The 22342-nt window shown below is 43.3% G+C and overlaps 1 protein-coding gene across 1 annotated transcript in view; it reads left to right on the top strand.

Annotated features, from left to right (window-relative positions):
• The first annotated feature begins 1622 nt into the window (after positions 1–1622).
• The window catches only part of wdr18 (WD repeat domain 18), a 79500-nt gene continuing 58780 nt past the window's right edge, over positions 1623–22342 (top strand). The window contains exons 1-2 of the mRNA XM_039767159.1: positions 1623–1899; positions 15010–15120. Of these exons, the coding sequence (XP_039623093.1) occupies positions 1690–1899; positions 15010–15120 (321 nt within the window). The 5' untranslated portion in view covers positions 1623–1689. The remainder of the gene's footprint in view (positions 1900–15009; positions 15121–22342) is intronic.

The raw sequence follows: 22342 nt of genomic DNA, 5'->3' as shown, positions 1-22342 counted from the left end.
AAGATAGTGAGCCACCTGAAAGAGCAAAGAGAATCCACTCTGGCACTTGGTGCCAATGCTGCATTGGTGTCAGAAGTGGGATGAAGATAAGACCTGCTCACTGATTCATTAAGTGCCAAGGAGACTGCAAAGGACCTGTCTGGCTCTTCTGAGAAGTGGCTGAGATTGGGTATCTGGGGTGCCGTTTGCAGCATCAGTGCCGGGATGAAGACAGCTTGGAGACTGCTGCCTCTGCAGTGACAAACAGCCGCTTCTTCATCTGGTCTGAGTGCATGGATGCCGGTGGAGCTTCTAACACATGAAGCTGGGATAAGTGTGAGAAGGCGAGGTGTCACTGTCCCTAGACAAGCTGTGTGAAGACGAGGCCGATTGCAGAGGCGCTACAGAGCTGCAATGGAGGGAGAGTCTCAAAGCCGGGATCCTGGACCTGGAATGGTGTCTGCAGTGTCAACTCGGTGAAGGAAAACAGTCAAGAGACCGGATCATCTGCAGCTCCACACAAGGAGGGTCACCTGCACGCTTGTAATCAAGAACCATGCTGTGCCACCTAATAGTGAAGCGGTCAAGACCCCTGCTGATGTGCTTTTGTCACCAAAATGAAGGTCACTCCACCATTTCAAAAAGGTGGGAATGGTCACCAGAGTCAGCAACTTCAAAGGGCTGTAACACAGTGGAAGGGCCACCTATAAAAAATGAAAACAGACAGAATTCTATCTGTGTGGCAATGGCCAGTCCTTCTGGGATCAGTGAGCCACCTGGGAGTCCCATGTCAAGAGCAAAAGGATCCATGTAAATCAGTCTATGTGATATAGCGCCTTTCTCCTCTGTTGTCAACTGCCCAAAGCTCAGCACTTAATTAATGGACAGAGTGTACCAAATACCAAAAAAAAAATGTTGCTGGTTTCCCTTCTGTCATTCAGCACAACCACGCAGGGCCGTCTCAACAGCATTATAGGCACCGGGCAAAAAAGTGCTACACACCCACTCAGCAAGTCACAACATACTCAGATTAGCACGGGGCCTCTATGCTCGTGGGTCACCCGGGCAACTGCCCAGCATGCCCATGGGTGGTCTCATGGTCTAGAATCCCTACAGATTTTATTTTTTCTCCAGCCGTCTGGAGTTTTTGTTTTTTCTGTCCCCCCTGGCCATTGAACCTTACTCTTATTCGATGTTAATGTTGATTTATTTTGTTTTATAATTGTGTCTTTCATTTTTCTATTCTTTATTATGTAAAGCACTTTGAGCTACTGTTTGTATGAAAATGTGCTATATAAATAAATGTTGTTGTTGTTGTTGTTGTTAAGATGGCCCTGCGACCACAACAAAAGTTATACATGTAAATTATAAGATTGGCACTAGATATGCTGACATGTCTATTGGTTACAACAAAGCAAATGCTATGAAAATCGATTGAGAAGTAACATCGTTACAACGTTTTAACATACGAGTTCAGCAGCCAGGTCTCTATACGTGCCTGGGAGTTTACAAGTGAATTTGGACCTCTCCAATATGGCGGCCGCGTAGACGTATCGCGGTCAATTCGGCTTCCGAGTATAGAAGTTAATGGTGCGCGCCTATTTAGACCTGCAGCTGCGCAGACGCTCAGCCCGCCCTCCCGCCTGCCTTCGAGTCTTCTTCGCTCGCCCCTAGTGGCGCCACGCGATTTCGGCGGCGGATTCAACAAACATGTCAGCGCCCATGGAGGTGGTCGTGTGCACGGATTCGGCCAGCCAGCAGTTGAATTGCGCCGTGTACGACCTGCACTCGGGGAACAACTTGCTGTCCTACCGCGGGGGCAGCACGTCGGCCCACTGCCTGGCCATCCTCAACGGGGAGTACCTGCTGGGAGCCCAGCTGGGCAAGAACTTCATCAACGTGTGGGAGATTCAGAGGAAGGTAAGGGCGAAAGAGCAGCCGCCAACGAGCACAAAGGGACCCCCAGCCGGCCGGCCGCGCACGTGAAACACCGGTGGAGAAAGCAGGCTGAAGAGGGGGGTGCGGCCGGGGAGCGTGCGGAACGAGAAGGTAAAATAAAATGTAAAAGCCGAGGCTTCTTAGAGTAAACGGAGCTGACAGGCGTGCGCCGAGGGGCTGGCATCCCGGGGGACGCGGTGGTCTTCACCAAGGCTTTAATGAATATAGCGCTTTACACGTTGTGCTCGTGTTAAAAAAATAGAAACAGTGAGCTTCCGGGGACCTGAGAAGGGTTTCACAATCCCTGTGTGATATAGCGCCTTTCAAAGCGAGCACCTTCTGTGCGGCGTGTCTCTCTGTGCATCAGTCTGGGTGATATGGCGAACTGGCTCAAGGTAATCAATGGGCAGCTGTTGATGGCTTCCGTTTATTTTAAATGCGCTTCTACTTGGTGTCCTGTGTTTTGTTCTTTAATAACAAATCTGTGTCTTTGTGTACGAATTGACTTTGACAGTGAGCACCTGAGGTCCAGTAAATCAGTCTGTGGGATATAGCGCCTTTCACAGAGAGGAGTAGCCACATATGCTACTGTATGGAAGACAGTTGGTGATATAGCGTCTTTCACAGTTAGCACCTGAGGTCTAGCGTGTTATTGTGTAAATCAGTCTGCGTGATATAGCGCCTTTCACCTCGAGCCTGTAAGCCCAGTGTGTGTCTTTGTGTAAATTGGTCCATGTGATGTAGTGATTTGCACAGAAGGGCAGCCACAGATGCTACCGTGTGTAAAACGGTTGGTCATATAGTGCCTTTAACAGGGAGCCCCCAGAGATGTGTGGCTTTCGGATTGTAATCTGGTCAGTCACTTTGTGATATAGTGCCTTTCACAGTGAGGATGTGATTTGGCTCCTTGTTCACAGACGTGTGCCTGGCTGTAATTTTGCCATATTGCACCTTACGCAGGGTCCTCTGACGTCCAGTTGATGTCAAATGGTGTCCAATGTAGCATCTTCTCTTTCATGGTGAGCACCTGAGGTGCAGGTCTACATCCACACACGGAAGCTGGATCGAGCAGTGAATCCACTTGACTTGAGCATTCCTAGTCTTCCTCCTCTTTCTCTGTACGTTTATCATTCGTTTGCTCAGAGGTTGATGCGCTTGCTGCTTCCTGAGCAGCTCTTCATTTCTCCACCCTAGCGACGCGCTTCTTCTCTTCTTTCGTCTGCATCTTTTCACGTTAAAACTGATTAAGTTAGTTTTTGTGTTGCAATTACTTAAGTGAAAAATTAAAGAAAACATACTAAGTGCCACAATGTGCCTCAAGAATGATTAGCGAAGGTGGTAGGGAATGAGAACGGCGCCCATACGCATGCGCCGCACGGCCGCCCTGCTGCGCGCTGCTGAGAGTTGATTCTACAATAAAATAAAATAAAAATCAGCACCCCGAAAGCGGATAGTAGAAGTTGCGTAGTATACGTGTACCAAATTTTAAGTCAATAGGTGAAACGGTTTGCGAGCTACAGGTGATTTAAAATCCTGGACAGACAAACAGCCAGCCACGGTAGTGTATTATAGAAGAAGATAATAAATTACAAACCTGAACATAAAATATTAAAACAAGATAACAAGAACTTTAACACAGAAAAATAACCAAAAATACTTAAAACGTAAAGAATGAAATTCACCAAAAGGAACTGGATAGTAGGGATGGAGTGGAGCCACGCCGAACCGTAACGGGGTCTGCCGAGCTGCGGCCACCTCCCTGAAATGTCAACAGTTGATAGAACTCAAATATCGTTAAATGTGAAGTCCATTCAGATATCCCTCGATGAAGGGCCCACATACCAATACACAAACCCCACGTAGACGCACCACGGTGAGAATGTACTCTCGCGCCGCTGCCACCACTTCATGACATTCGAATATCAGAAATGTTTTTTGCTTGCCAGTCCTCTCTGCTTAATCCTTCTGAAATAACAACGTCACGTTGAGTTTTGAGGGTCCCTAAAGTCCTCCTGGTCACTTACTCCATGTGAAGAAAACTTCCAAGTGTTTGTGTGAAATTGTCCCTCTACAAGTTTCCAGCCGTGTCCCAGCATTCTTATTGCAGAATTTATTTTGAAGTAACCGCTGGGATCCGCTGCACTGTCTGCCTTCAGAATTGCAAACCCTTCAGCCGTGTTGGCTTGAACTGAGGTGGTTCGACTCCTTCGGTGTTTCCCCTCCGCACTCGAACCTCTCAGTCCAGCCTTTCTGCATGTCGTCCACCACGTTTTCGTTTATAAATCCCGGATGTTTGTGGGTGTGCAAAATTCAAGGCCCTTTTTGTGCGTACGCAAGCTTTATAAACGAGGGTCCCGGGTGAGGACTTGCCGGTATGCTACGTCACATCAGGCCATAAGCTAACATCCCACTAGCCTTGTTGATGGCTGCTGTCCTCTGTCTTGGTGTCGTTGGTCACCAGTCCACTCCGACTCCCTGCCAAGGCTACTTTTACGTGTTGGACCTCCTGCTGTGTGATTCTTTATATCCCACCTCGGTCTCTCCAAGTGCCAGACATGATGCAGATGCTGGTGGTCTTGGTTTCCCACCTGCCTCATTGCCACTCCTGTTGTCTCTGAAGCACCGCCCAGCATTTCCACTGATGGTGCTTTCCTGTCGTCCTCTTGCTCTCCTTCCATTGAATTTTACCCAGCAGTCCTCGGGGATTAATAAAGGACATCAAAATCAAATAAAAAAAAAAAAAATCAGGATGACCCTTTCAGTGCCTTCAGCTCGGGTGACGTCTCGCTCCCTAATTGTCTTCTCACTTTGTGTCTTCCCTGCAGTGCTCCTCCATGTGTTGCTTCATCTGTTTGCCTTTTCCTCACATCCCGTCCACCGTCCATTTCTCTGCTCCCAGCCCACGTTTCACAGCGGACGTCCAGGCGGACCAAGCGGAACCCCCCTGAATGGTCGACTCTGGTTTTATTGTGATGTGTCGTTTCAAATGTTTGAGTTTTAACTTCATAAAAGTCGTTTTTTGGCATCGCGTACCCTTCTGTTGACTCCCCGGTCACTTCTGCGTGACACCTAAAGTGACCCACTTGCGTTGCACTTTCAGAGTTTACTGTTGGAACAATCTGGACGAGAACAGGCCATTCAGCCCAACAAAGCTCGCCAGTCCTGTCCACTTGTTTCCTCCAAGAAAACAACAAGTCGAGTGTTGAAAGTCCCTAACGTCTTACTGTCTACCACACTACTTGGTCGCTTATTCCAAGTGTCTATCGTTCTTTGTGTAAAGAAAAACTTCCTAATGTTTGTGCGAAAATTACCCTTAACAAGTTTCCAGCTGTATCCCCGTGTTCTTGATGAACTCATTTTAAAATAGTCTCGATCCACTGGACTAATTCCCTTCATAATTTTAAACACTTCAATCATGTCACCTCTTAATCTTCTTTTGCTTAAACTGTAAAGGCTCAGCTCTTTTAATCTTTCCTCATAATTCAACCCCTGTAGACCTGGAATCAGCCTAGTCGCTCTTCTCTGGACCTTTTCTAGTGCTGTTATGTCCTTTTTGTAGCCTGGAGACCAAAACTGCACACAGGACTCAAGATGAGGCCTCACCAGTGCATTATAAAGATTGAGCAGAACCTCCTGTGACTTGTAACACCCGAGCAAGTTCACCTGAGGTAAAGCCGGACGCTGACCAGTAAAAATAACCGTCAGTGAGAAATTAAAGTCGATCGCTCAGCAGGTGGTGGAAACTTAAAGCGACGGTGATTCAGCTGAACACGGAAAGCGCCGAAGCACCTATAAAAACGGCAAAGATGACTTCAACACTTAATGTAAGTTCTATCTGCTCTCTGCCCATCGAGGGCACGTTTATATGTTGTGTGTCCTGCAGTATGTACAGCTCAGGTTTTCCGGCCGACAGTGCAGATAGCTTCACCTGCCAAAAATGTTTAGTTAATTTAGAGTTGGTCGGGAAAATACGCGAATTGGAGGACCGCGTTAGGAATCTGATAGCGATTAGGCAAACCGAAAATTGGATCGACTCGGTTTGTTTAGACAATTCGGCTACTTCTGATTCGCTTCAGTCTCTCCAAGTCCCACTGTAGTCAGTGCAGGCGAAATCAGCAGCACCAATTCAGCCACAGGGCGAGTGGGTAACAGTAAGACGGGGTCTAAGAATCCAAAATTTAGTCCCCAGCACCCAGGTCACCAATTCGGACCCAGAACAGGTTCTCAGCTCTCCAGGCCTGTGGAAACTGAGAATAATAAAGTGCTCATAATTGGCGATTCCATAGTGCGGAATGTTAGAATTCCAAACTATGTTAAACCAGCAGTTAATGTTAAGTGCCTCGCAGGGGCCAAGATTTCTGGCATAAAGGCCGCATTGGACCGTGTTGCCGATGATGAAGTATCTACCTTATTGCTGCATGTCGGCACTAATGATATTTATTTACAGCAATCTGAGGTATTAAAGCGGAACTTCATCTCTCTATGCACCAAAGCTAAAACAAAATGTCGGAATTTAATTGTATCTGGTCCCTTACCAAGATTGTATAGAGGGGATGTGATTTATAGCAGATTGCATTCCTTTCACTGCTGGCTAGAAACCTGGTGTGCAAATAAAAGCATAGCATTTGTGAACAATTGGGATGATTTTTGGGAAAGGCCTGGATTTTTCAGAAGAGATGGTCTTCATCCTAACTGGAGTGGATCTTATGTATTATCCCAAAATATGGCAGCAAAACTGCCTGGTTGACTGATTAGAGCACCATCCAGGCCGCAGTCATGTGATCTTAAATCACAGGCTGTTGTTTATCCCACCTGTTATTTTCCTGAAGCTGTTACCCATAATCCCTGTTGTGGGGCATCCAGTAAATTTAGTCTTGATACAAACCATAAATTAATTGATAACCAAAAATAAGGTGTATAATTAGACCAAGGGATAAAACCAGACACTCCACCAGGGGCATCTGTAATAGAAATTTAATTCAAATTAAAACAAAAATATATCAGCAGTTCAGAAAGAACCATGCAGTTTTAAATGCTGTTTATTGAATATTCGCTCTCTTGCACTAAAGCTGTTTTGGTAAATGATATATATTAAGTACAAAATCTGATCTGTGTCTTCTTACTGAAACCTGGCTTAGTAAATGTGACACTGTTCCCTAGCTGAGGCGTCACCAGATGGATACTCGTTCCTTCATAAGTCTAGAGATTCTGGTCGAGGAGGAGGCCTTGGAATAATTCATTGTAACAAAATGCAAATCACTCCTAAAAATTTAGGCAACTTTACATCCTTTGAGGCATTCATTTTAAATATTAAAACAGATTCCAACACAATTATAGTGCTAGTCTACAGACCACCAGGGCCATATTCATTGTTCATGACTGAATTTAGCAACCTTCTGTCTGATTTGGCTATAAATTATGATCACGTAGTTCTGATGGGGATTTTAATGTACACATTGATGTGGAAACTGACACTTTTAGCAAATGTTTTACTTATTTGTTAAATTCAGTAGGATTTTGTCAGATTGTCAAAGGTCCAACTCATAATCATAACCATACATTAGATTTAATTATAACTTACAAAGTTGAAATTCAAAATTTAAATATTACTCCATTAAATGTAGTTATTTCCGATCACTTCTTAATTACGTTTGATTTAGTTCTGCCCATGCCAGCACTCGCAGATTAAAACAAAGACAGTGCGACATCTAGATTGTAATTCTGCTTCAAAATTTATAGATACCTTGAGTAAGTCGAGTGTAATTGTGGAAAACCATTTAGATCAGTTAACATCAAATGTAAACGTGGAAAACAATTTAGATCAGCTAATATCACATTATAATGTGACCTTGAGAGATGCTCTGGACACAGTGGCTCCCCTAAAACAAAAGTGATCAAAGCACATAGAAACTCTCCCTGGTTTAATGAAAATACTCGAGCTCTTAAATTAGAGTGTCGAAAACTGGAGCAGATGGAGAACAACAAAGCTACATGTCTTTCAAATTGCATGGACAGAGAGTGTAAATAAATATAAAAAAGCCCTCTTTAAAGCTCGCTCAGAATACTATTCTACATTAATAGATAGCAATAATAAAAATCCTAGGGTACTTTTAGAGCAGTGGCTAAATTAACAAATGGGAATTCAGATCAACAGTGCAAAATACCAACAGATATTAGCAGTACAGACTTTATGAACTTCTTCAATGAGAAAATTAAAAATATAAGATCCCAGATCTCAGCATCACAGTACAAACCAAATACTAGCTTAGCAGACCCTGCACATTGCATTCAGCACTTTAATAATTTTAATCCTGTAACTCAGGAAGTCTTAACTTTAATTACTAAAATGAAGCCCACTACTTGTTCCCTAGATCCAGTGCCAACAAAACTAGTAAAAGTGCAATGGATGTTCTTGCAGCCTATTCTAACCGTTATCAATAGTTCATTACTGCATGGCACGTACCTGATGCACTAAAAGTGTCAGTCATTAAACCTTTACTTAAAAAGTCAGACCTAGACCCACACATACTAAATAACTATAGGCCTATTTCAAATTTACCGTTTCTCTCTAAAATACTAGAAAAGTAGTCGCCAGTCAGCTTCAGTCACACCTTACGCATTACAATTTATTTGAGAAATTCCAGTCTGGCTTTCGCACTGGTCATAGTACAGAAACGGCACTAACACGGGTTGTAAATGACATTCTGATATCCTCTGATGAAGGAAATTCCACTGTAATTATGTTGTTGGACTTAAGTGCAGCATTTGACACCATTGACCATTCTATTTTACTGCACAGGCTAGAAAGCGATGTTGGGCTTACAGGCCCTGCTCGCTTGGTTCAGTTCTTATTTATCAAATCGATTCCAGTATGTACAGAAATGTGCAGACAGTACTCCATCATTATACACAGAAGTTCAATATGGTGTCCGCAGGGCTCAGTACTGGGACCTTTACTGTTTTCACTTTACATGCTTCCACTGGGATCTCTCATTAGGAAACATAATGTTAATTTTCACTGTATGCAGATGACACCCAGTTATACCTTTCATTTAAATCAAATGAAGTTTCTCCGATGTTGTCTTTAATTAGTTGTGTTAGTGAATTAAAGGAATGGATGAATGAGAACTACTTGTCTTTAAATACAGATAAAACAGAGATGTTAATTGTTGGAGGGAATGACGCTGATCACAGCAATATTTTGTTGTCATTTAACTCAGTTGGAATCCCAATTAATTTTACTGAATCAGCCCGCAATCTAGGAGTTATCTTTGACTCTAGCATGTCATTTAAAGCACATATTACAAAGTCGTCCAAAACATGTTTCTTCCATCTTAAAAATGTTAGGAAATTTAAGACGCTTTCTAAATAAACAGGATTCAGAGAAATTAATTCATGCATTTATCTCTAGTAGGATTGACTACTGCAATGCGGTGTTCACTGGCTGTTCAAACTGTTCTCTATACAGCCTCCAGTTAATCCAAAATGTGGCTGCAAGAATTATTACAAGAACAAGAAATTATGAACACATAACCCCAGTTCTTAAATCTTTACACTGGCTCCCAGTTAAGTTTAGGGCAGATGGATGAGGTCTCCAGGACTCTAAAAATATCCAAACCTAATTATGTCATATCATCTACTGTTAAACCGTACTTCTAAAATTTTTATTATTATGCTGTCTTAAGGAATTGTTCTGTTCTGTATATTTATTGTATTGACCTCCTACTTTTGACACCCACTGCACGCCCAACCTACCTGGAAAGGGGTCTCTCTTTGAACTGCCTTTCCCGAGGTTTCTTCCATTTTTCGCTACAAGGTTTTTATTGGGAGTTTTTCCTTGTCTTCTCAGAGAGTCAAGGCTGGGGGGCTGTCAAGAGGCAGGTCCTGTTAATGCCAATTGCGGCACTTCCTGTGTGATTTTGGGCTATACAAAAATGAACTGTATTGTATTGTATTTCAAAATCCTCCTTTTAACATATAAAGCATTAAATGGCCGAGGTCCGGCTTACTTGTCTGAACTTATCATGACTTACAAACCTGAGCGCACATTAAGATCTCAAGATGCCGGTCTGCTTAGGATTCCAAGGATTAATAAAATAACAGTGGGAGGTCGAGCTTTTAGTTACAGGACCCCTAAACTATGGACTGGTCTGCCTGCTACTTTAAGAGATGCCCCTTCAGTCTCAGCCTTTAAATCCCGGCTGAAGACTCACTACTTGAGTTTAGCATATCCTGACTAGAGCTGCTGATTTACTGTGCAGACTGCATCTCTGTTGTTAGTCATTAGCACTATAACATAAGTAACATGATAATTATATTTGAATACTAACCCTCACCTATTCTGTTTCTTTTCTCGGTACCCAAATGTGGCAATTGGTGCCACGCCCACCTGCCAAGTTGTTTGCCTGCCTATGGTAAAGTCATCCCTGATGGAGGATCACAGGAATCATGGGAAAGAGGGGTCCTTTCATCGGAGCAACGTTTCAGCCGTGGCATGGCCAAATGGGGAGGCAGCTAGATGGATGAGGTCTCCAGGACTCTAAAAATATCCAAACCTAATTATGTCATATCATCTACTGTTAAACCTGCTCACTTCTAAAATTTTTATTATTATGCTGTCTTAAGGAATTGTTCTGTTGTGTATATTGTATTGTATTGACCCCCTACTTTTGACACCCACTGCACGCCCAACCTACCTGGAAAGGGGTCTCTCTTTGAACTGCCTTTCCCCAGGTTTCTTCCATTTTTCCCTACAAGGTTTTTATTGGGAGTTTTTCCTTGTCTTCTCAGAGAGTCAAGGCTGGGGGGCTGTCAAAAGGCAGGGTCTGTTAAAGCCCATTGCGGCACTTCCTGTGTGATTTTGGGCTACACAAAAATAAACTGTATTGTATTGTACTCCACACATCAAGGCACTATATAACCTGACACTCTGTTAGCCTTCTTAATGGCTTCTGAACACTGTTGGGAAGTCGATAGCTTAGAGTCCACTACAACTCCTAAATCCTTCTCATAAGGTGGACTCTCGATTTTCAGACCCCCATTGTGTATTCACACCTCACATTTTTACTTCCTATGTGTAATTCTTTACATTTACTGACATTAAATTTCATCTGCCACAAATCTGCCCAAGCCTGTCTGCTGTCCAAGTCCTTCTGTGATGATATAACAGATTCCAAATGATCTGCTAATCCACCTATCTTGGTATCATCTGCAAACTTAACCAGCTTGTTACTTATATTCCTATCTAAATCATTTATAAATATTAAAAGTAGCAGCGGCCCCAGCACTGCCCCCTGCTGGTCACCACTCTTAACATCGGCCAGTTCTGATGAGGTTCCTCGCACCATCACCCTCTGCTTCCTGTGTCTGAGCCAATTCTGCACCCATCTAAAAACATCACCCTGAATTCCCACTTCTTTTAACTTGATGCCCAACCTCTCATGTGGCACCTTATCAAATGCTTTCTGAAAGTCCAGATAAATAATATCATAAGCTCCACTTTGATCGTATGCTTTTGTTGCCTCCTCATAGAATTCCAACATGTTAGTAAAACACGACCTCCCTCTTCTGAACCCATGCTGACTGTTCCTAATAACTCCTGTCCTTGTCATGTGTTGCTCAATCTTATCCTTAATAATTCCTTCCATTAATTTTCCTGTGATGCTTGTTAAGCTTACTGGCCTGTAGTTGCTTGGATCTGCCCTGTCACCCTTTTTATATAATGGGATGATATTTGATATTTTCCAGTCCTTTGGAATCTCTCCAGTGCACAGTGACTTCCTAAAAATGTGTGTCAAGGGTTTATATCTGTACTCACTAGCCTCCTTAAGAACACGAGGATAAATATTATCTGGGCCTGGTGATTTGATCTGTTAACTGGCATACTTTGTCTTTTGCTTTCAATTCAGTGTTAGTCGAGTCCAGTTTCTCCTGTTCATCCTCGACTCCCCCGTTTAACATTTCCCTGAAGAAGTTCTTCACTTTCCACAGTAAACATGGCGTCCTCTCGTTAGTAACGCTGACACTTCGCTCATTGCTTTCATTTCTTCAGTGACTCTTTGAATCATTTTGCTACCGAAGGATGAGGGATTCATGGATGCTTTGTCGAAAGTCGTTCACTTAAACATGCGCCCTGGCTGGGGTTCAAATTCCTCTTTTGATTCTTTATGTCAATTGTGTGCATCGTTCTTTGTTTTTGATTTTGGTTTTAAGTATGTGAGGTGCCTGTGTTATCTTCCATGTGTTTTGTGGGTGGTCCTCCCACCAGCCAATCACTACCAGGAACTACATCCCCCCCTCCCCAAATCTGGAGGGTCCCTCACATTCCCCAGTGGTTCATTGTGAATGTGCTTCAGACTGTTCTTGTGTTTATTGTGAATATGCGGACATTTTGATTTCCTGTTTGGTTTTTGCCCTCTCTTTTGGAGTCTGTACAGTACTGGGACTTGTTTGATTGTACCACCTTCACGTTTCAGGAAATTCCATTTTGCCTTTGTGCTCCAAGGGGCTTCATAGTTAATAAAACACTTTGTGTGAAGAATAAATCTTTTATAAGCTATTGTTACCAGCCGGGGTTTGAGGGTGATATCCCCCTCTAGTGGGCATTTCTGGAAGTGCTTGGGACTCTTAATTCAACACACGCATCAAGTCCCCCAGGGGTGTGTTTTTTATCTCCATTACAACATCATTTATTTCTGTTGCATGTTTTCATACAAATGCTGGAGCTCAGAGTGCTTTACAAGATGAAGAATGAAAAAAATAAAAATTAGGTAATACTAAGTAACAAAGAATAAAGTAAAGCCTGATGGCCAGGAGGACAGAAAAAACAATCAATAAAAAACCAAAAAACAAAAAAACATCTGCAGGGGTTCCAAGGCCACAAGACCACAATACAATACAATTTCTTTTTCTATAGCCCAAAATCGCACAAGCAGTGCTGCAATTGGCTTTAACAGGCCCTACCTGTTGACAGTCCCCCCCGCCTTGACTCTCTAAGAAGACAAGGAACAACTCCCAAAAAAACCCTTGAAGGGAATACAATGGAAGCAAACTTGGGAAAAGCAGTTCAAAGAGAGACCCCTGTCCAAGTAGGTTGGGCGTGCAGTGGGTGTCACAAAGAAGGAAGTCAATACACCACAATACAATACACAGAACAGAACAAATCCTCAATACGGTATACAAACAAAAATTTTACAAGTACAGAGCAGAATTTAACAGTAGATGATATCCCATAATATGATTTGGATTTGTTCACAGTCCTGGAGACCTCAACCATCAAGCTGCCTCCCCCATTTGGCCATTCCACAGCTGAAACAGCCAATCTGATGAAAGGACCCTTCTACCCCACGATTCCTGCAATCCTCCATCAGGGATGACTTTACCTTGGGCAGGCAGAACAACTTGGCAGGTGGGCAGCCGCCCTAACATCAATGATCTCAATCAGTCCTCATGATTTTCAGGCTTCACGTAGGAGAATTAGATGATGATGATGGTCATGTGGGCCTCTGGCCTTCAGTCCATCAATGTAAAGACAGCATGGCACCCTGATCAGGTGGTGGGGGTGCAGATCGGCACCACGGGAAAACCAGAAAAGGAACAGCAGAGAAATTACTGTAGGTAGGGCTGAGTACAGAGTGTGGAGATATGATAAAAATGATAAATAAATGCAATGCATTACAGTTTACTGTGCAGACAAGTGACCTGAAACAGAACGGTGACTACTGCTCCGCTATCAAGTATGCTGGGCTCACGGAGGACGATTTAATGAAATAGTGGATTTGTTTTGGTTTTTATTGTTGGATAACTCCTTGAATTTGAATTTTGCAGAAGGGCACCTGTTTTGGTGAATTATTTATCGTGAAGAGCCCTGCACTGTTTTGCACTTTGGTTGTTTTGAATTAAAGCACAAAGCCGCTGGTACCACCTCTTGCTGGCTCTGTGTGTGTGCGCGTTATCAACAGTTCCCGGGTTTAACCTGCCCACATCTGTGGAGTCAACGTGGACCATCATGCTGGTGCAATAAGAAACGTTTTACTGTGAATGTCAGGAAAAAAAAAGACCAATAAGTGAAATTTGATGTCAAGTCCGTGTGCGTCGGAGGGCCGCAGTGAAGAAACTGGAAATCGTCAAATCTGAGCCTTGACGGAATGCTGTCCTTAAGCTCTGCAGACAGTTCTGTCGTCCTCGTGGCTCGGCCATTGTCACCTGGTGGTCCTTCTATAGGAGGGTGGGTGCTTTTCACTCATCAGTCCAATCCATTGAATTGACCACCGGTGGACTCCAAACGTCTCCATGACGATCAATAGATTGGGAGTCAAAGTTAAAGCTCGGGACGCTGGCATTCATTTCAGTTTTATTTTTACTAAAAATGGGAACAAAAATCCTAATATCCTCTTTTTACTTTGCCATTTTCAGGTTTTGAATGTTGCCTGATGTGGGAGTAAATAAAAAAGAATTGAAATTATTTTAGAATGAGGCTGCAAGTTAGAAAAATGTGAAAAGTGAGAGGTGCCTGAAGGCCCCGTGGAGTCCTAAAGTTTGAGCGCAGTGCGAGTGTCTGGAGCTCAGGCTGTACGTCATCCATCCTGCATGATTTGTCCGTCTTCTGTTCCAAACTGCAACTTCTTGGCACCTCCAGATCACAAGTCTATGATGAAAAGATGCCAGTTGTTCTAAAAGGACCCCCACTCCGTGGCACACTGGGGGCTCTGTAAATATTCCCCCAAGTCACTCGGCTTGATTATCAGTCTTTCAATTTAACATCCATCTACATTTGTCTCTCATGATATTCTCTTGATGGCCTCAACATTCTCCTTTTTTTTTTTAATTTTTTATTTAACCGAACATCTTGATGGTCTCCATGATACTCGTATGTTGGCCGCTGGCGCTCCTCCTCCTGGCCGTTCTCGTCACACCAGGGTTTAAATCTTTCCAGATATTGCTCCAAATTATGAGGTGTCCTCCATTAAGAGAATGCATAGTATTGAACAAATGACAACGCGGATAATAAAACAGGAATTCTATAACGGAAGTACTAGTAGGGATATCCCGTCTCTCTTCCTTGTTACTCACCTCTCTGCTTTCTCTTTGTAGGATCAGCTGCAGCAGAAGATCATCTGCCCCGGAGTGGTCACCTGCTTGACTGCGTCCCCCAATGGCTTGTATCTGCTGGCCGGCATCGTGGAGAGCATCTACGTGTGGGAGGTGAGGCCAGCAGCTTGTTTCGATAATGAGGGGGTCTTACACTGCCTTGATCAGGTTTCTCAACCACTGGCTCGTGACCCACTTTTGGTAGCCCCCCACCACCATTCTGCTGATTGTTCTCGCTTCACTGCCAACCCTCCTGGCTCTGACACGCGGGGGGTGGGATTCCTTGGTGGGTTGAGAAGGAACATACAAGGGGAAACAGTGGGTCACAACACCAAAAACGGCCAAGAAACTCGAACATAAATGATTGTCACAAGCAGGGATTTTGATCCATTTGACTGTAAAGTTTTTTATTTGTAAATCAAACCTTTTTCAAATGATTACCCTCCCGCAATCCAAGAGTTATCTCAGGTGTTTCATCCTGCCGTGGTGGAATGAGATTTGGCCTGGCCTTCAGCTGGGCCAGCTTAGGTGAGGAGTGGCAGTGGACAGAAAGTTTGAGAACTGGCCAGAGATTTTTGGTGGGTTTACCGGACCCCAAGTCTGATGCCCAGAGTCCAGTGATATTGTCACCTTGTGTGTGCTAATTGACAACCGACATGGTGCTGCCGATGGCATCTCTGACTGCTTTGCCCTCTGGTGTCTAAACTCTATAACCGATGACACACTCGGTCAGCGGCCACACCGCCCCCTAGTCACTGAGAGCTGTTATATGGTTTATAAAGGCCTGATTTGTGTTGAAATTCTCACTTGCAAGTGCCAATCAACATGGAGCACATCCCCACTCACGGCACCATCATTAGTGAGTAGAACTACCTGACCTTAAAATGTCGGCTTTCCTTACCTGAAAACTCTCAGAGCGGCTTTTATCATTAGGAGCCGTACTGCGAAGTCAAATGTAATGGACGTCAGAATTTGAATGGTCAAAATAAAGAAAACAAAATCACCTAAAGCACATGACCAAAAGCTTGTGGACAACCTGACCATCACACCTTTATGATCTTGTTGGACAAACCCAAAGTGGGCATTAATATGGAGTCACCCTCTTTACCCACCCTTTGGAAAATCAAGTGCTGACGGTGGCCAAGAGGCCCTGGATCCCAGTCGGCGTTCCAGAGCATTCTGTGGTAGAAATCAACATCTTCATTAAAGAAAGAAACGTATCGTCTAACAGGGCAAGTGTGGTGAAACTTCTTGAGTCAGGCAGGAGGAGAGCTTGTCCATCTGCCTCATTTATTGTCATGCAGGCCCACGGTGAAGAGGGAGCGTCCGTCACAGCAGTCTGCTACAGAATGATCTGAGAATAAAAGCAGAAGCTCCTGCGTACTGATAACGGAGTTTACATACCAGTGCTGATTAATGCCCATGTGGCATGCTCTGATTGGTTAAAAGACATGAGGTGTTTAGCATGGAGCACAGCCTGCCTAAACAAAACTCCTTCTCCGTGATGTCCTCGTTCTCCTGTATCTCTGTTTAGACATTAGCCTTGAAATCTCCATGTAGCTGACAACGGTGTGGTTTTCAAAGACTGTCGCTCAGGAGTTTAGGGCTTTTCCTTGACCAGAGTGAGGATTATTCTGTCCTTCCTTAGCCTGCCAGCCCCTTTGTGATTACTGAGCCTGCCAGTGTGTTCTTTCTTCTTCATGATATTCCAGACAGTTGATTTTAGGTCCTCCTAAGGTTTCACTGACATCTCCAGTGGTTCAATTCTTGTGTTTCAGCCTCATGATGGCTTCTTTGACTTTCATTGGTACAGCTCTTGTCCTCATGTTGAACAATTGCAGCTACAGACTCCAAAGGGTAGATGCCAGCTGAAGCGTCTTATGAGGAATCAAACACATGTTCTGTCAGTTGTCCTCCTGAAATGGAGGGCCACGTAGAAAAAGTGTTGTGTGACCCAAATGAATGCAAATCTCCTCAAATGAAAGCCTGAAATGTGCACTTTATGCGTGACGTCTGAAGTGTTTGATTTGTCATTTTAAACTGTGGTACAGAGGGGGACGTCAAGGACAAATAAGTCTTTGTCCCCAGTATTACAGGAGCCAGTGTATATTGTTGTGGAGAAATCTTCAGAAAAAACGAGCAGAGTCTTCAGAAAGGCAGTCAGAATTTTAGACTTTATTGCACAGCATAGGAAACGATTGCAGAGCACAGGAAGCCTGTCTCAGTTCATGAAGTGAGCCTGGTGGGTTGGGTGCGGTTCATTTTTATTTCAGTTCTAATCACAAAATATCCCCATTTCGTACGTGTTATCTTCACAATAGTGACCTCGTTCTGTACCTGTTTTTAGAATTAGAATTAGAATTAGAACAATCTAGACGAGAACAGGCCATTCAGCCCAACAAAGCTCGCCAGTCCTATCCACTTGCTTCCTCCAAGAAAACATCAAGTCGAGTTTTGAAAGTCCCTAACGTCTTACTGTCTACCACACTACTTGGTAACTTATTCCAAGTGTCTATCGTTCTTTGTGTAAAGAAAAACTTCCTAATGTTTGTGCGAAATTTACCCTTAACAAGTTTCCAACTGTGTCCCCGTGTTCTTGATGAGCTCATTTTAAAATACAAGTCTCGATCCACTGTACTATTTCCCTTCATAATTTTAAACACTTCAATCATGTCACCTCTTAATCTTCTTTTGCTTAAACTGTAAAGGCCCAGCTCTTTTAATCTTTCCTCATAATTCAACCCCTGTAGACCTGGAATCAGCCTAGTCGCTCTTCTCTGGACCTTTTCTAGTGCTGCTATGTCCTTTTTGTAGCCTGGAGACCAAAACTGCACACAGTACTCAAGATGAGGCCTCACCAGTGCATTATAAAGGTTGAGCATAACCTCCTTGGACTTGTACTCCACAGATCGTGCTATATAACCTAACATTCTGTTAGCCTTCTTAATGGCTTCTGAACACTGTTTGGAAGTTGATAGCTTGGAGTCCACTATGACTCCTAAATCCTTCTCATAAGGTGTACTCTCGATTTTTCGACCGCCCATTGTGTATTCAAACCTAATATTTTTACTTCCTATGTGTAATACTTTACATTTACTGACATTAAATTTCATCTGCCACAAATCTGCCCAAGCCTGTATGCTATCCAAGTCCTTCTGTAATGATATAACGGATTCCAAATTATCTGCTAATCCACCTATCTTGGTATCATCTGCAAACTTAACCAGCTTGTTACTTATATTCCTATCTAAATCATTTATATATATTAAAAATAGCAGCGGCCCTAGCACTGACCCCTGTGGAACACCACTCTTAACATCGCCAGTTCTGATGAGGTTCCTCGCACCATCACCCTCTGCTTCCTGTGTCTGAGCCAATTCTGCACCCATCTAAAAACATCACCCTGAATTCCCACTTCTTTTAACTTGATGCCCAACCTCTCATGTGGCACCTTATCAAATGCTTTCTGAAAGTCCAGATAAATAATATCATAAGCTCCACTTTGATCGTATCCTTTTGTTGCCTCCTCATAGAATTCCAACATGTTAGTAAAACACGACCTCCCCCTTCTGAACCCATGCTGACTGTTCAGAATAACTCCTGTCCTTGTCATGTGTTGCTCAATCTTATCCTTAATAATTCCTTCCATTAATTTTCCTGTGATGCTTGTTAAGCTTACTGGCCTATAGTTGCTTGGATCTGCCCTGTCACCCTTTTTATATAATGGGATGATATTTGCCATTTTCCAGTCCTTTGGAATCTCTCCAGTGCACAGTGACTTCCTAAAAATATGTGTCAAGGGTTTATATATGTACTCACTAGCCTCCTTAAGAACACGAGGATAAATATTATCTGGGCCTGGTGATTTGTTTGATTTCATCTTATTTAATCTGAGCAGCACTTCTCCCTCTACAATTTCCAAATCCCTCAGTACCTCCTTAGTAGTTGTGTTTACCTCTGGCAGGTTATCCACTTGCTCACTTGTAAACACCTCAGAAAAATGTAAGTTTAGGGCATCTGCTATTTCATTGTCTGTATCTTTTAATTCCCTTTACTATTCCTGATGAACTTGACCTCCTCCTTAACTGTTCTTTTACTACTAAAATACTGAAAGAATCTCTTGGGGTCTTCTTTCGCCTTATCTGCTATATTCCTCTCCAACTGTCTTTTAGCCTCTCTGATATCCTTCTTAATGGTTGCCCTCATTTTCTCATACGCTACGGTTCTCTTTGCAGTCATTAGTCTTATATGCCTTATACAGCAGTTTTTCCTTTGCAACTTCTTTTTAAATCTTTATTAATCCATCGTGGAGATTTTTTAGTTTCCTATTACTTCCAAATTTAGGTATGTATCTGTCCTGCATTACATGTAAAACATTTTAAACCTGTTCCACTGCTCCTCGACTGTCTCCACATTTAAAAGCTTATCCCAGTCTATCCTACTTAGACTTTGTCGCATCTGCTCAAAATTAGCCCTACTAAAGTTCAACTTAACAATTTTAGTCTTTGCATCTGTACTCTTACAAAATACTGAGAATTGTATTACATTATGGTCACTTGACCCTAGTGGTTCAATCACCTCTACACCCTCAATTCTATCCTGATTATTACAGAATACTAAATCCAGATAGGCTTCACCCCTTGTTGGTGCTTTAACATGCTGTGTTAAAAACAGTCGCTGATTACTTCTAAAACTCCTGCTCTTGTGCTCCTCCATCTGTAAGGTTATCCCAGTTAATATTTGGATAATTAAAGTCCCCATGACTATAATATCCCCTGTAAACTTGCCTTTTGATATTACTAAAAGATGTGTGTTGAAATTACTGTCTGAATTGGGTGGTCTATAACACACTCCTAAAATGAGACCTTTTCCCTAATATTTTCCAGGCGAAGCCACATGTCCTCACTAAGATGGGGCTCATCATCCAACTGAAGATGACTTACATTTAATTCCTGTTTGGCATAAACAGCAACCCCACCTCCTTTTCTGTTCTGTCTATCCTTCCTAAAAATGTGTATCCCTCTATGTTACACTCATCCCCATCTTTGTTATTTAGCCAGGTTTCCGTTATTGCTATAATATCATAATTGTGCTCTGCTACATACAACTCCAACTCACTTACCTTATTTTTGATACTTCTAGCATTAAGGCAAGCTATTTTTAATGTGTTAATCCTTCTATCTTTACGTGTTTGCTTAAAATTTACATTACTATGCATTTTTATTTCTACACCATTGTTTGTTCTTCCATGTATAGATCTAAATCTGGCCTGTCCTAAACTCCCTGCCCCCATTCCCTAGTTTAAACAATCCTCGACTAGCCTACACATACGCCTCCCCAATACATTGGTGCCCCTCCGGTTCAGATGTAACCCGTCACGCGGAACAGGTCCCATCTGTTCCAAAAGGAGTCCCAATGCCCCATAAACCTATACCCTTCTACCCTGCACCAAGATTTGAGCCACGCGTTAAGCCTTCTAATCTCCTCAATCTTACCTGGACTGGCGTGGCACAGGCAGAACTTCGGAGAAGACTACCTTGTCAGTTCTGCTCCTCAGCTTGGTACCTAACTCTTTGAATTTGGATCGCAGAACTGACAGACTACCCTTATGTATGTCATTTGTTCCAACGTGGACAATGACAACTGGATCCACCCGCTCTGGCCAAGAGCCTATCCACCCTTCCAGGAGGTCTCCCACCTGTGCTCCCGGAAGGCAACACACCGTCGAGACTCTCTCTCTCTGGAGCACACCTGCGCTTCAATCCCCCTAATGATTGAGTCCCCAACTATCACTACCTCTCTCTTTTTGGGAACTGGTTTTGAGGTGGCCCGTTGGGGCTCCTCAACCCTGCCTACCACCTCAGAATTATCAGAGTCACCGTCCAGCTCCGCCAGGACATGATAACGGTTAGACACTTCTAATTCTGGGGTTGATGCCCCGACAGTGTGCACCCTTTACCTTACGCCTTGCGACCGTGACCCACCTATTCCTACCTGTCTGGTCTGGAATCTCCTCCCGCGCCACCTTAGGGGTGCACACTATCTCTAAAGGACACCTGGGCCAAGTCCGCCAATTCTCTATTACAACGCAGGTCAGCCAACTCCTCCTCCAGTTCAGCGACCCTGAGCTCGAGGTGCTGGATCAGCTGGCATCTCTTGCAGATGTAGCCCTCATAGACAACTGGCTCTTCCAAACCATCATCTAAAAGTCCAACATCCAACAGGACTTGCATTGCACTGGCCTCATTATTAAAATTTGATTTGGGATTACTAAGCTGCCTTAACTATATATTTTTTTTTTCTTTCTTAAAATTAAATTTCTTCTTAACTTAAATGGTAACACTAAGATCTGCTACAGATATTTTACACCTTTTCCCCTTAAGCTCCTGTACTGTTCTCCCTCTCAGCTGCCTGCTGTTTGCCTTTCTATGAGGTTAACTTTACTTTTCTCTGTCTCTTCTAGCTTTGCGCTCTTCTTACTTATAAGCTCTTCACTCGCACTGTTTGTATTCCCCCGTATTAATGAACCAATACGCTGTCGCCCACTTAACTGTTCTGCCTCTGGACGGCTAAGGACTGTTTAATCTAAAATAAACACATAAATAAAACTTTACTACCTTATTTGCTCCTTGTGCCTGACGGTGTCTTAACGCAGGCCGCTTACCTGCGCACTACTGAGTTTCCACCTTTTACTGCTTTGAAGTCAGCCGCGGCCTTTTTTTCTTTTCCTTTAAACTAAGAAATCGCTGTTACGACGACGCGGTTATTTATTTACAAATGCCGATATCAGTTACTGCTGCTTTCTACCCTGCCGCCTCGATGCTAATTCAAATACAGATAACAAGAAAAAGAACAAGTACAAATAACTTTTCCAAGCGCACTTCCAAACACCCAGCTACTTTTGCTCTTGTGCGGGCGAAAAAAAAGCAAAAAACCCTTCTAAAGGGAAAAAGCTTTAAAATTCCCACACGGTTCCTTAGAGGCAACCAAAACCCAAGTTTTTAAGAGCAAAATGTATTTTTTTAATGTAAATCTCACACCACAGAACAAACCAACACTCTCAACAGACTCTAGCGTTTGCAAAGCACACGTCAGCACAAAGCACACGTGACTCTCACGTGACTCTGTGTTTTCATAACAATTCCCTCGCCTTGTAAACGTCTTTCCCCTCATAGTAATCAATCTTTACGTAACAATCATTAGGACTCACAGGTCGCACTTGCTGCCTGGCCCGGAGATGACTATCATCTGATCCTGTTTTACGTTCCTCATGTTCCCAATCTTGAGCTAATAAAAATTGGAGGGCCTTTTAATTGATCGGCCCTCATCATTAAAT

Source organism: Polypterus senegalus, chromosome 10 (assembly GCF_016835505.1).
Source record: "Polypterus senegalus isolate Bchr_013 chromosome 10, ASM1683550v1, whole genome shotgun sequence".
Taxonomy (NCBI): domain Eukaryota; kingdom Metazoa; phylum Chordata; class Cladistia; order Polypteriformes; family Polypteridae; genus Polypterus; species Polypterus senegalus.
This window is presented reverse-complemented; position numbering and strand designations above follow the sequence as displayed.